We start from the raw sequence: 14,351 nt of genomic DNA, 5'->3' as shown, positions 1-14,351 counted from the left end.
TGACGTACCATCCAAAATCGATATGCTGTTAGGAGTGCCGGGTTGTGATAATGACAATCACACCTCCTTCACTCACTGGTCATTTGAACTATTTCCCACCCCTTTCTACTCCCCACAAATTTCCAAATCGTGGCCAAACACACAGCAACAAACTAACGAGATTTGCGCACGCTGACAGTTATTCCAGTGTTGCATTGCGCCGATATAGATCTTCTACTTTTTACGAGAGCATTGCGAATGTGGGTCACTCACGACCTGGAGTAGACTTGCTTCATGGCTGATTCTTTGGTAGATATTAGATCAATATGAAGATCATTGTATTTCACATCAAGACATTACTTTCCAAGAGGAAATGGTTGTATCTGAGTTAAAGTGTCCCTGGTTCGATCCTCGATGTGCGAATAAAAAATAGTAAAGCTATAACCCACTTTGGTTGTGATTGTTTATCTGACCACCGAATAACAAACCGCCACTGGTTACTGGCAATGCTGGGGCATGAAGCGAGCCACACAGATACATTTATGTAACATTTCTCTTCAGGGTCTTGACGTAAGTGACTCTCTTTCTTTCGTGGCTGCGATATTTACTGTAACGGTAGCGAAATACTATTATTAATTATTTATTATTTATGTGTATGTCCTCCCACCAGCTCTGTGTTCACTGTGCACTCTGTCTCCAGTGTGTCTAAAACTTCCAGTTCCTTGTTATAGTGTAACTGTTCTGTTTCAGGTGGAACGAATCGTGCTGAAAGGGCGAGGCCAAAGAATGGACTGGTCATACAAGAGGGTGAGTGAGTCCAGTTAGGGTCACAGTGCATCGTTTTGTGAAGACTTGAGAGGTTTGAGGTTCTCACGGCGGTGAAGATGTCGAAATTGGTCTTCTGGGTTATAACGCCGAGTGGACTCGTGGGTGGACACAACATTTCGGAAGCACGTGTTCATCCGGAACGTTGGTACATGTTGCAATTCTATGCGGCGTTACAGCTCAGAACAACATCGAAGTCTTCGCTGTCATGAGAAACTAAATTCTGTACTAGAGCAGGGGTTTCAAAACTCTTTTAATATGAGTCACTCCTGTTATGAATAAAGGGTTTGATGATACAAGAATGACTTAAAATGTGATTTTGCAATATAAAACAACAGTTGCGGTATTGATGAACCTTAACACATCCGCAAAGCACTTTTCTCTTAAATTCTATGTTTGTAATTTACTTAGGTTATGTAGGTTACGTCGGTGAAGTCCATGATATTTGTCGAGGAGGCGAAAAGTTGTTACAACCGACACACACTGTTGCACGACACCGCTAGGACAATGTGTGGACTCGTGAAACGGGCTTTAGTATGATGGTTACGTGGTACTGGTAGCCATATTGGAACTGTCGGAGTTCGAACCTGGAATGCGGCAGGAACAAGTTAAGACACCGTTATAGAAGAAACTGAGGAGTGGCAGTTATCGTCTGTTGGTTAAACTTTTATTAGAGCTTAGAGGAGTCGGAATACGCGTAAACGTGGAACACTGGCCACTGCACCGTTACTACATTGCAGTGCTGCCAATTTAATTAGTCCTTTACCACGGCGTCGGTTGTCTCCTTCGATGTTCGGTTTAATTCTTCCGCGATGTTTTTCATTTTTTGCGGGCCAGTAAGAACGTGTTTGTAGGTGCACGTATTGCTACGTCCCAGTGTACAGTCCTTTTCGCCTTGTTCCTATTGTCCTCCTCCAACACCTACCTCCCCCCTTTCGCCTCCCGTTCAGAGACTGTCATGGTGGCCCCCTTCGAAACTTTGCCGAGTTTCAGCGCGAGGCGTGTTCACGAAACACCGTCATGTGTTCGAGTGTCTGCGGAGAAACGTAGGTGTAGTTTCTGATTGTCGATGTTAATCACGGTTATCGATTTCATGCAAAATGTTGTAAAGAATCATCCTCTCATGGTTAATTCCATACATATACGATGTCGTTAGAAATTATCTGTGTGGATTTCAACGTAACAGATGCCTGTTGATCAGATATTCTTCTTAATTCGTCGAATACTTGAGAAAGTGAAAGGATCACGGCAGGATTCGTCTGCGTCATCCGTTTATATAGACTTCAAGAAAATCTGTGACTCAGGAAACAAATGCTGTAAAATATTCTCATTAAGTTTTGTACAGCCCTGTCCACCAAAGCGGTTAGGCCCTGTGTTTGAAGCCGATGCCTGTCTTAATAAAATTTAAACATTCACTCCTTATCTTATCGAATAAAACACAACCCATAGCCATTACGAAAATCATTTGATTAATGCTGTTTACGGAAGTAATCGGTTTACTCTGAGAATCGTACGAAAACGATACATGTGCGTTGTGGAAAAAACCCCACAAAATTATTGATTGTTAAACGGATGGTACGTTGTGACCATTAGGCGTTAAAGGGTTAATTGAAAAGTACAGTGAAATCTGTGTAGGCAAGTATTTTGTGTGATGGGTTTTCTGTTGAGGAAACTAGGGGATAGTTAATGCACTTGTTTCTACTTTAGAACACGTTATAGGGAAAGTCAAAAAATAGGGACAGGAATTCAGTGGGACGCATTAGCTTCTGGTCTTTGGTGACGCTAATTTAGTGGGCGGAAACATAAATACCATTGAATACGAACACCTGTACGGCATTAGGAAGGAGGATGAACTAGACGTACACAGAGAAAACATCAAATGTTTGGGATGGAAGAAAAAACTATTTATTCTCTCTATAATTTAATTAGCCTCTATTATATTCAGTCAGAATGTATGAGATAATTTTGGGGAGGGGATCCGCGGTAACAAAAATATTGTGGGGGCGGTGCCAGGGAGGCTGAGTAACGCGGTTTGAGACGATCCACGGCTTTATCGCGAAAGAAATGCCTTTTCCCTTCGACTCTTAAAAAATCGCTTTATACAAGAATTCTGTAGGTACGTGTGATGTCTGATAGCAAATTTCGCCCATGAACCCACGACTTCAATCGGCGGAATGTGGTGCATGTACCCCCGTTGTCAAGGAAACCCAATTCCACATTAGTCTACCCTGCAGTCAGTACGGAGCAGACGATGTAGTACGCGAGCATCGATCCCCGGACAGAGTTGTCCTTGACCCTGACCCTGAGCTTCGCATCGATCTCTGGACCACAGCCACCGTCACGCCCTGTGTCTGTCTCTGTCTTCGCAGTTTCGTCCCACGCGATTCTCCCCGGTCCCTGGCTTCCATGTAATGTAGCATCCGCTCCTGTGGCTTTGCTAGTGGGAAGTTTTCATTGCAGCCTTGATTGTTTACATCAGTCTTACCAGCTCTCCAGCTAATGAATGTTCCTGTCTTATGCACGTTTTATCACTTTGTAGGATACTATCTGCGGAAGCCAAGACCCGATCTGGGCTGTAGTGTACTTTATGATGATATTCATAAACTTACGTAACTGGCGGTAATTGAGCATTTCGCTCAGAAATAGGTTTATTCTGCTTCCTAGAATTATTGCTTACTGTTTTCATAGTAATGATTCCAGTCTTATGCTGAGTTTAACACTTGATGGGACAGTGTTTACTATTCTGATTGTATCTCGTGGTGGATGGTAAGTTGGCATTTCACCTACAAAATGTAATTCTAGGTTTATTTCGCTTTCTGAACTAGTCATTGACTTTTCTTACTTAGCATTCTTCGTTTTGTCAGCTTAACACGGCGCAACCTCCCATCCTAAATCTGGAACTGTTATTGAGCTCGTGCCACGGCCAGCCAATTGGTCCACTGCACCTCTCTGTTTGTCCAGCATTACAGTTCTTATTCTTGTCATTCAATATTTGTGGCTGGAGTTTTCAACCATAAGCTCTTCTTCGAAACTCGTCGTCAAGAATCACCTCATATGCTTTTCACATACTCGTTGGCAATCGTTCTTGATTAACATGGCTACCTAAACTTCCTTCGTCCCTTCTTTTCCTCATTCATTTGTTCTTTTCTCGGGCCGCTGCCCGCTCTTCGCTCCACCAATAAACATTATCAAATTCCACTTGACACCCAGTGCTTGTCCTATATAAGGGTTCAAAATCGCCAGCCTCTGCACATTCACCCTGAAGATAGCAACTTCAGTGCTTGCCGAAACGTTTGATATATATCAACATTTGACGCGGCCTTTTCCCGAAAACCGAAGTTGGGCATTCCAGTTCCTGTCAGGTATATGAATGAGATAGAGTTTTGCAAGAATGCCTGTGCTCCTTAGGTATAGATGACCCATTTGGCATAATAGTTTGCTTGGTGGCCGCCATACAGACGGACCTGTATGTGGCGAGTGCTTTTATGCGATTCACACTTGTGCCATAGTGTCGACTGTGGCCTTCTTGGTTGTGACGCTGTATAGTCTTGTAAGTGGTTTTTACGTTACGGAGGAACGTGTCACCTCCATCTTCGTCACTCTGAAGATGAGGTGTCGATTCGTAGGTGAACCCTCAGTTTATAACTGAGGTTGTTGTAACATGCTCGCTAGTCTGGCCTGTCGCATACCGAAGGGCCATTATCAGATGAGTACGGGGAAAATCGAATTATTCAGGGATGGTAAGTTCAAAGGTTCTCAATGCGATGGATTTGAAAATGGCTGTCCTCCGGGTATAGCCGGGTGTAGTCTGGTAGATATTGTCGGACGTTTCAGAGGAGTGTTCTGTCTACATAATTAGGATGATCAGTATCACTTTATCCGTCATAGGCTAAATGGACTGCGTCGTTATGAACCTGAAATCGTATAACCGTCGGAAAGTAATGAAAATTTATTGTAATTTCAGGGTCCTGTCCTGATACCCAGGGGGTAGATTTTTAATTACAGACTGGATAAATGTGACTTTTTTCTTTTTTTATTATTGGGCAAATTGGTTAAGTGCCGTTCCATCTGTAAGGATCGGTTTCTCTTGGTACAACTCAAACAACTATTAAATGTCAGCAGTGAACTCCTTATTGCTGTGTGTGATTTGCATATATCTTCTCATGTCCTCAACATAATAGTTTAAATAATGAACGATCAGTAAGTCCGCTACAACCTGAACCAGTTTTGAGAGATTTCCAAGCTTGACGTACCATTCGTAAGCAATTGAGAAGGAACTATAACAAAATGGACAGTTGCACTCGTGTTTTCCAGAGGCTTTGTTGGAGATTTTATGCAGGTCATTACCTCTGTGTTTATGTTTCGTCATCATGATGAAGGATAAATTATTAACGTAAAGATAACTAGAACATATTTAAACAATATAGCAAGTTTATTTATTGGGGAACGACAATAATAAATAAAAAATTATACCGATGTTACGACGAAATTAGAGCGAATCAATTCGGGCAATGCTCGTCTGCATTCGTGTTTAATATTTTGTCTTCCCGTATCATTTTTAAAAACATAAATTTAAAAATCTACGGAAGACACATTTTACCTGTTGCTCTGTATGGGTGTGAAACCAAGACTCTGTCGCCGTGAAGAAAGAACGTATATTGAGAGTTTTTGAGAATGGAGAGGATACATTTTTAAGTTGTGAGGAGTGGTGTGATGTGTGCACTTCGTGTTGCAGCAGTGACGGGGTCAGAAGATGGCTACAGCCAGCAGTGCTGGTGGAAGCCAGCACCACCACGCCTCTCTGAATCTGATGGCGTGTGTGCGGGAATCTTCACCGCAACAGGAGGACCTGGTATCTGACGTCACAGACGCGGACCTCGTCAGACATGGTAAGTAAGAAGTCGTGTTCATCGCATGTAGCTGCCACAGTGTTCAGACAAGCCCAGCGGCGTGACTTTTGATGTTAGAAAACATTAGCTACCCTTAATGGTTTCTGCAAGTGAACATGGTATTACTACGCAGAAGACCGCCATGGAAACCTTCATCGCCTGAGAACATAAAATGTTATAAGACAGTAGCTGTTGACTGGGACTTCATTCCGGTTGCACTGATTTGTGTCTTTTTAAAAAATCGGTTAACACTTTCTTCGTAAGTTAGTGGTGCCCTTATTTGAATATTTTGTGTTTTAAGTAGGATTTCAGTTTCTCACACCAACAGGCATGAATATGGCTTGCTGTCTTCTTGGTTGTAGCCATCATCAGGGTGTCCTGATGATGATAGTACCTCTGAAACATCTGCTATCTTCTACCAGACCCCCACCACGCTGCAATCCAGAAGACAGCCATCTTCATGTGTTTTGGTGGAAATGGCTGATTTAAAGCGGAAGAACCCTATTTCCAATTACAGCCACCTAATTTCTTGTGATTGTCTTAGTCTTCCATTGCTTCCGTTTCTCTGTTTGTTTTTAATTTGATTTTCTTTTATTGCTGGCTTATCTTTCTATTTGCTGTTGTGTATGGTAATTCAGCTTCCACTTATTAGAGAAAACGGTGTTATAACCCGGAAGATCATAGTTTAGGTCTTCTCGGCAGTGTAAACCTCATATATCGTGTACTTTCGTTATTGTAGTTTCATTTTCAATGTTTGTTGATTGTGTGGTTTCTTGGTTTGGTCATGAAATCATGTATTCTGTGTACTGATTTAGAAAAACCCGGAGTTAGTGTGTCCCTTGGTATCCCGGCGCGAGGTTGATGCCCTCCGTTGTGCAAGTGCTCGGCAGCCATTGTTTAAGTCTTGAATGAAGATACGGTGACATGCATTCAACCCTTTGGTAACAATGGCATTGAGAGGGACTAGCAAAGTGGGTATAGTGTTCAGGTCTAAGGGAGGAGCTGAACCCTTCATGGGAATAGACGGATTCTATGTGGCGATCTCCAATGACGGAGTTATACAGAATGCTCTATTTAAAAAAGCAAGCCTATTGCATATGAACCCAAACAAAAAATGACGAAACCTCCGACAATATTGAGTTTTTGCAGCTGTTTCCCGTTGTTGCAACTGAAGCGCTGCTTGAAAACGGCGTGGCCACATTTACAGTTCAGGTGTTTCGACGCTCGATGAATGCCGGTCGCAGACAGGCATTTCCTGTTCCCCGAAAAGTTGTTGCCATTTTCGGAAATTCATTGTCTTGATACACATTTCTAGATGCAAACGATTTCGACGCGATGTATGGTTCGAGAATTAACAAATTCTGCTGGTGAAGAGTGCCGAAATGTGGGGTTTTACCTTCACGGCTTGGTGCATATACACAGTGGATACCAGCTTTTACCAAGCACTCGAGTTCGTGTTGTATCGGCATTGGCTTCAAAGGCAGTGTCCGCTTCGTATGTCATTGTTTGGTATACTGCGTTCCAGCGTTTTTGGCCGCTGATCTTTGTGAATTGGAACCTCGAAGCGAGTCACTCACTTACCAGAAGTTTGCTGGAAGGGATGGCAGCAGGCCGCGTACAGTACACTCCAAATAAAATATCACTACGGTATATAACACAGGAAAGTCGATTTCACTACACTAAACTACAAATCACTAGAAAATTAAGACTACAGAGAGAATTAGATAATTTTATCTTCTTCGCAACTCTTCGGTCCTCTTCCAATTCTTCCACTCCTCACAGACTATCGCTTTCTGACATATCACTCGATTCATCACTACCGCTGATGCTGTTCGCTCCATTATCTTCAATTATATATATTAATATATTAAGTGACAAAGCGTGACTAGGCGTGACCTCCTTTGAAAGCGTCACGAGAGCATGCCTTAAGTATTAAAAAATCACAAAGATTTTAAAAGCGTGACTACGCGTGACGTGCTGTAACGGCGAGACGAGATGTGTCCATAAGTCCCAAAACGTCACAACAGTTTTCAAAACGTTACCTAACCTAACAAAATCCACTAAACAAACAACCTAACCCTACCTAACTTTACCTAACCTAACCTAACCTAACCTAACCTAACCTGTCGTAACTTTATATAACGTATTGCAAAGTTCCAAGAATTAACCGAGCAGTACATAACATAACGTAAGCATGCAGAACGTGGCTTAGTAACTAAGCGTGACTAAGCGTGACCTGCGTTCACGTCGTGACAAGAGATCACCAAATTTGTCGAAACGTGACGAAGATTTACAAAACGTGACTAGGCGTGACTGGGCTTGACCTGCTATAATGGTGTGACGAGAGATCTCCATAAGTGTTAAAATACGATGAATATTTGAAAAGTGTGTCTAAGCGTGACCAAGCGTCACAACGCGTGATTAGGCGTGATGTGATGTGATGACGTCGGTGGTTTGTCTGTCTGAGTGTTGTGATACGAGGCGTTATCAATGACCAGAAAGGAGATTGCAACGAACAGATGTCATGTTGTTAACGCAGCACAGTCACAGGACAACAATTACCAGGATACTACACTACTGCACTGACACAGACTGTACTGACCGACGAAAACTCCTTCATTCCTTCCTTCATTGAGTGGTCCGCATACTGGACACTCCCTACAATGTCAGCGGCCATAATCGGTGGATCCAGTTCTAGCAGATATGAAATGGTGAGACCATTTTGTTCAGTGGAGAATATTCTTTGTCACAAATATGTTTTGTTGTATGAGAACATTATGTGCACTGGCTAGTAACTTCACAGAAAATGTAAATGTGTTCGTAGTGTTTGTAAGGGGTTTCATTTAAACGCTAGAGAGGAATAAGTGAGCAGAGTCAGACTTTAAGCTTGCATTACGGGAGCCACTGGTGTAGGCAGAATTACAGAACCTCCTGCTCTGGTGACTCAAGCGGTTGGTATCCCTGCTGGTTGCATATCATTCGACTTTCACTCAATAAGCGTTCTGATATTGCAGTGGCATGAAACTACCTGATGCAACGCAGAATATCGTGTATTTTTTAAATTCTTTTGGTTGTAGCCAAGGTTTTACATGTTTCACCTGTGAGTGTCAGCATTCCGATTAAGAATTCTGGTCTCGAACTGGAGTATCGATATTCTGAATATAATATCTCGTACCCCATTTTCTACATTCAAGATAATGCCACTGAGTCATTTGACGCTATAATTTCATATCTGAAACACCCTTGAAGATGGAGACAGTATGTTTCTCCGAAACATTAGTATCTATCCACGCGGTGTCACAACCGAGGAGGACAACATCGACAGCTTTGTTGAAAACAAAAAAACAGACTGGGTATTGAGAAATACCAAATACCAAATACCAAATATTGTTAGGATGTTAAAATCAAACGGCGTGAGATGGGCATGATATGTATTCCGCTTGGGTAGATGAGAAGTGCATACAAAATTTTCATTAGGAATTATGATCAGCGGTTTTGGGGAAGTTTGTGAAATGGGTGTGGACTCAGTTCATCTTGTGATTTGATATTTGGGCCGATGACGGGGTCTTGTGAACAAGGTAATGAACCTTTGGCTATCTGTCAGCTTCGTAAGCTCTCGACAGTGGAGTTGGTTCATTGGGACCAAATCGTGATATGCATCGTATTTTTTTTTTATTTATTCATTCTTCACCTCGAACTGCATGAGTGAAGAGATCCGCTTTCCTGGTTGGTTCCTTTATCGTACATCGCGAGCACGAGAGCTCCAGTTGACGATTGAACGGCAGGTGTTGCACGGCTTAACTGTAACTGTACTTAACAAGTACACCTGATGACCTACTTAGTAGAATCGTATGAACAAAGACAGGATGGATGTACCTTGTTTAAGTTCTCCACGCATTCTTTGCGCAAAGTGTATGGGGGTGAGAACACGTTGCGGAAACCATGTTTGTTGTTCCGCAAATTTCATTTTTAAACCATGTAATGGGTTTCGTATAAACTTCGTTTTAGATATCTACACGAACAGTGAAGATCTAGCTGACCCAGTGCTTAAGCATTGCATCATGTAAGACATGGATGAACGAATGAGAATCTGCATATAAGCACCCCGGCACTGGGTGAAGATGGAAAAGGGAGGTCAGGGAGGGAAAGAAGGAATATGAATGCAAAAAAATGGGAAAACTGTTGAAAACAGGGGGGCTAATAACCGAAGTTCAGTTATAAACAAGTCTAACATTAATAAAATGACTATGGAAGGAAAGGTAAGCAAAATATGTCTGCTCTATAGAAGGTTGGGAAAACTCATGTGTTGTTATGTTATGTCCGCAAACAATAAATAGTGGAATAATACGAGAATGTGCCGTGGTCCAAGCAAGCCAAGTACCAGAAGAGATTGGTGAATGGCAAAGAATCTTATTTTGCAATAGAAATCATTGTTCTTTGTCGTAATAAAAGGTTAAATAATAGTAATGATGTTTAATATAATGTGAACAGTAATGAGTTGAAAATGTTGCTATCTTCGCGCACGTATTTAATCACTTTGCAAAATAAGTCTTACAGAGAACCCTGATTTACTAGTTACAAATACTGCACATTATTTGTGTACAACAGTTTGATTAATGTCATTCCATAATTATAGGAAATAAACGTGATTACGGAGGCAAATAAGCGGTGAAGGACAGTTTTCTGTTACAGTGTTTTTATAACATTAAATCCCTATATGGTCTTTCTATCTTCTGTACTCCACGGATAAGGCTCAAGTCAGTTCCGATTTCATAGCCAACTTTTGAATGATCTTTACGTAATTTGTATTTCCTTTTGGTTGGTCACGAAGTTCAGGTTTTGGAGGTCCGTCGTAATTTTGTTCAAGTCAGTTGAATATTCTCTCCGTAATCTTATATGTATTCTTACATTTACTGAACACATGTTTAATTCCATCTGTGTGCCACTCTTCAATTTTATCTAATCTGTTACGTCCATGTATACATCTTATTTCAGCTGCTTGTATCTTATTAACACTTTTGTTCTTCACTTACATATAAAAATGGAGAGACTGCCAATACTTTTGTAAGATTCTATATTTTAGGCTACTTGTTCCAATATTCTGTGTATCAACTCAGATCTTCGATATTAATATGTTTTTGTTCATAAGGAATATCACAGTCTGTTTGTTATATTAATTAATTAATTCCAAAGAATCGGATATTATTTTAAAGTCGTGACTATGAATAATTAAAGAAAGTAATATAAATTTCTTGTTTAAAATTTTAACTTCGTACTGTGGCCGTGCGATATTCTCTACAGTTCAGTGATTGAAATGACTGGACACCGACTGGATGACCGTGGTTTTTCTCAGCATGGAAAGGGAATTTTGCTATTTTCTTTTCTCGTCCAGACCGCTTCTGTGGTCCACTCAGTGTACCGGGGTTCTTGGAAGCGGAACTAAAGCGGCCGGAGCGTGAAGCTGACAATTGACCTCTGTAGTGTCAAGGTTAACAACGCGCGAGATTTTACGTCCCTGCCCCATGCGTCACAATGGCGTGTGCGTAGGTACAGCATGAGCTGCGTGATGTCGTACACCTGTGTAATCGTATAAGCCAGTATGAGCCTTAAATTCAGAATGGTATTAAACAAGGCGCTGATTTGTTCCTCCTGCTTTTTAATGTTGTTTATTGAATTTGTTGATCTGGAAAGTTCAAGTGAATTTCGAAGGGCTAGAACTGAATGTCGCGAATCAGTTATTTCTTTGTTCTGGTTTGGGTTTAATATTTAGACTGGGAATGTAAAAAATGCAAATGAACAGGATGATTAGCTCAGCGGTAAGGCTTCTGAATTGGATTTGCGAGGTAATGGTTTCCATCAGAATGGTGGCTGTGTTGATTGAATGTTGAACCAGAACAACGCTTACCATATGTTGGCACATCATCGCCATCCCATCACTTTATTTCAGGTGACTTTACTTCGGAAACAGTGTTAATGGGCATCAGACAAGTCAAATATTTTGAAGCAAATAAACCCGTATTTTAAATGATAAAACTGGTGATAAGGATATGTGTTTAATTCAAAAACATTATAGGTTATCTTAGGTTGGTTTCTCAACTTAAGATTTAATTATTTCCACGGTCTTTATAACAATCCATTATGTTGCAGGAGATAGCCGGAATTATCTTCGATTTTAGATTGTAAGACCACTCCAAAATGTCAGAAATATCAACATTTGTAAGAAAATTGAAACTGTCCATTATACAAGACACGGATTGTCCTCTTGTATATTCGGTGTGTCTTCTATCTTTACCATACATGGACATAAGAAACGAGGATTAAGTATAAACGATATGGAATCCCATTCGAAGATTATTTAAGATATGAATACCCTTAGCAACACAAAAACTTTTCATGGCGTTCCATATGTTTTGTAGTCATGGTGGAAATAACCGCCATTTTGAAGCCCATTTCTGTTCCGAATAAGGAGACAGCATGTTCTTCCGAAACCTTGATCCGGAATTCGGTTTTTCTGGCTGAGTTTTTATTTTTCCCTAGTCTGTCCAGGTAAATGCCGCGACATTGCCTTGAGTTAGACCACGACCGCTTCCTTACAGTATTCTTTCATGTTCGTTACTAACTAGCTAGATGGCTCAGAGAACCCGAATGTTTATCACCGAATTAATCAAAACCCTCTACCAATCCCTGTTCTGGTCCAGCAAAATTCAATCTCCTTTCAACTCCTATATCCCGTAGTTCCCGCTTGATATAATCCTCCCATCTACGTCTAGGTCTCCCCAGCTGTCTCTTCCCTTCAGGTTTCCAAACCAATATCTCGTTCACACATCTTGTCCCATCCATGCGCGCTACATACCTAGCCAATCTCATTCTTCTCGACTTAATCACCCTGACAATATTAGGGGAAGAATACAAATTTTTAAGTTCGTCATTATGCAGTTTTCTCCATACGCCACCCTCTTCTGTCTTAGGCCAAATTATCTCCTGAAACACCTGCAATGCATGTTCCTTCCTAAGAGTGAGAGTAAGAGTTTCATAATCGAAAGGCGATGTGATCGGTGCAAACCGAAGAGATCTGCGCGAGGTTTTTGGATCGATAAATGCAATAACGAGGCAAAGCCGATATGAACGGCGTACGTCAATATGATATGATCAACACAATCGCTTCCTTCCACATCCTTTGAAATTTGTCGATTTGAAATACCTGATAAGGAAACTTTACACAGCTAAGGGACAGTTGGACTTGGTCACGTGACGTGGGGCCCCAATGTTCGCTCACAATTGAACGGAGTGAACATCTGTGGTGGGACCAGACCTTCATGGCAGAGAATTGATGTGGGAAATGATAAGATAACCTTGCTTTTCATTCCTAATTGCAGCACCATGCAACCTGTTTGCTGTAATTTCGGGTTCTTTTTGTGAGGCGACAAGACACGTCAGCAGAAGTTAACGGTTCGACGATTTCTTCCTCTAACTCCTCTGATTCTGACGACCCTGGTCATTATTTCTGAACTTTATTGATGAAACTGGCAGCAATATCTTAGTTGTAACTATCCGTATGTTTACCCGATTGTTATCTTAAGATAAACTGGTACAATTTTACTCGTCAAACGTTATGATTTGACAGGTAGCAGAGAGATAACAAAGACATTGCTAACCTAGCCCATGAACAAAGCACGGGTAACAAAAGGCAGTCATCCCCTCTTTTAAGTCAATCAACATTCTCTAAAATATTCTACATATTGAATATGTCCTCCCTTCTAATTTTCAGTCTTAATTTGGGCCGCTTGTCGGGGTGTTTAGCCTACCCACCTGAATTCTGTGGGCCAGATTACCCACCCGTGGACATTCGGTTTTATTGTAACAGAATTCCGTCATAGACAGTTCCATCTTGAGGCATTTGCACAGGGCTTATTTTGTTATATTGTGCTCTGTTGTATATGTAGTTAGCACTTCGTTAGAGTTATTACCTTAACTGGTTTTGTTTTAACTTTGGGAGTACCTGACACGTAGTATAGTCCAGGTTTATCTTATATACACAAATTTAAGTAACTGTGATCTCTTGAGACTGTAAAGAAATAGATTTGCGAGCAGTGGCAGATTAATAATTGTGCAGTGTATTGTTGTAATGCTCATTTGTTCGTTTACTATATCCCAACCAAGGCAACTGCTTATGTGATGACAAACGAAACTTCTTATTGAACAGAATGAGTTGATATGCGACCACACGTTTCTTTTTATTATCCAGGCTTCATTGCTCTTAGAGGCTGGATAACCATTGGTGTTTATTGGGATGTACAATTTACATTTCGAAGTCAACTGCACACAGAATCTGTATCTAAAGTCCATAAGATAACATTACAAGTGTTGATAAAATCGTTTATCTAGTCTTGGTGCTAAGCAGATTAGAAGCAGTGGTGTAGAATAGGATGTTCGTCCATTAGAACGTAATACGACAAGTGTGTGACTGTGAGGAAATGGTTTTTGTGCTGTTTGTTTCTTTTTAATGTGTTGGTAAGTACAACTATTTTTACGGAGTTTTGGCCTTTTTAACTTGATATTCATTCATATGTATTTGTACTAAAATTTGTTTTGCTAATATTGCCATGTGATGGTGCATAATGTGGCAGTCCCACATGGCATAGTGGCCATGATCCTCAT

The 14,351-nt window shown here is 41.0% G+C and overlaps 1 protein-coding gene across 8 annotated transcripts in view; it reads left to right on the top strand.

Moving 5' to 3' along the window:
- Positions 1–14,351, top strand: part of LOC110829533 (uncharacterized) — a 108,167-nt gene that overhangs the window by 42,945 nt on the left and 50,871 nt on the right. For 5 of the 8 annotated variants that reach the window (XM_087353967.1, XM_087353965.1, XM_087353961.1 and 2 more), the window contains exons 2-3: positions 730–786; positions 5,540–5,693. In XM_087353967.1, the coding sequence (XP_087210093.1) occupies positions 5,558–5,693 (136 nt within the window). In that variant the 5' untranslated portion in view covers positions 730–786; positions 5,540–5,557. Of the gene's footprint in view, positions 1–729; positions 787–5,539; positions 5,694–14,088; positions 14,205–14,351 lie in introns of those variants that run through there. The other 3 variants (XM_087353962.1, XM_087353966.1, XM_087353968.1) reach the window with 2 other exon arrangements.

Source organism: Zootermopsis nevadensis, unplaced genomic scaffold (genome assembly GCF_977971745.1).
Source record: "Zootermopsis nevadensis isolate Lab colony 2312 unplaced genomic scaffold, Znev_1.0 Znev_ptg000022l, whole genome shotgun sequence".
Taxonomy (NCBI): Eukaryota; Metazoa; Arthropoda; class Insecta; order Blattodea; family Termopsidae; genus Zootermopsis; species Zootermopsis nevadensis.
This window is presented reverse-complemented; position numbering and strand designations above follow the sequence as displayed.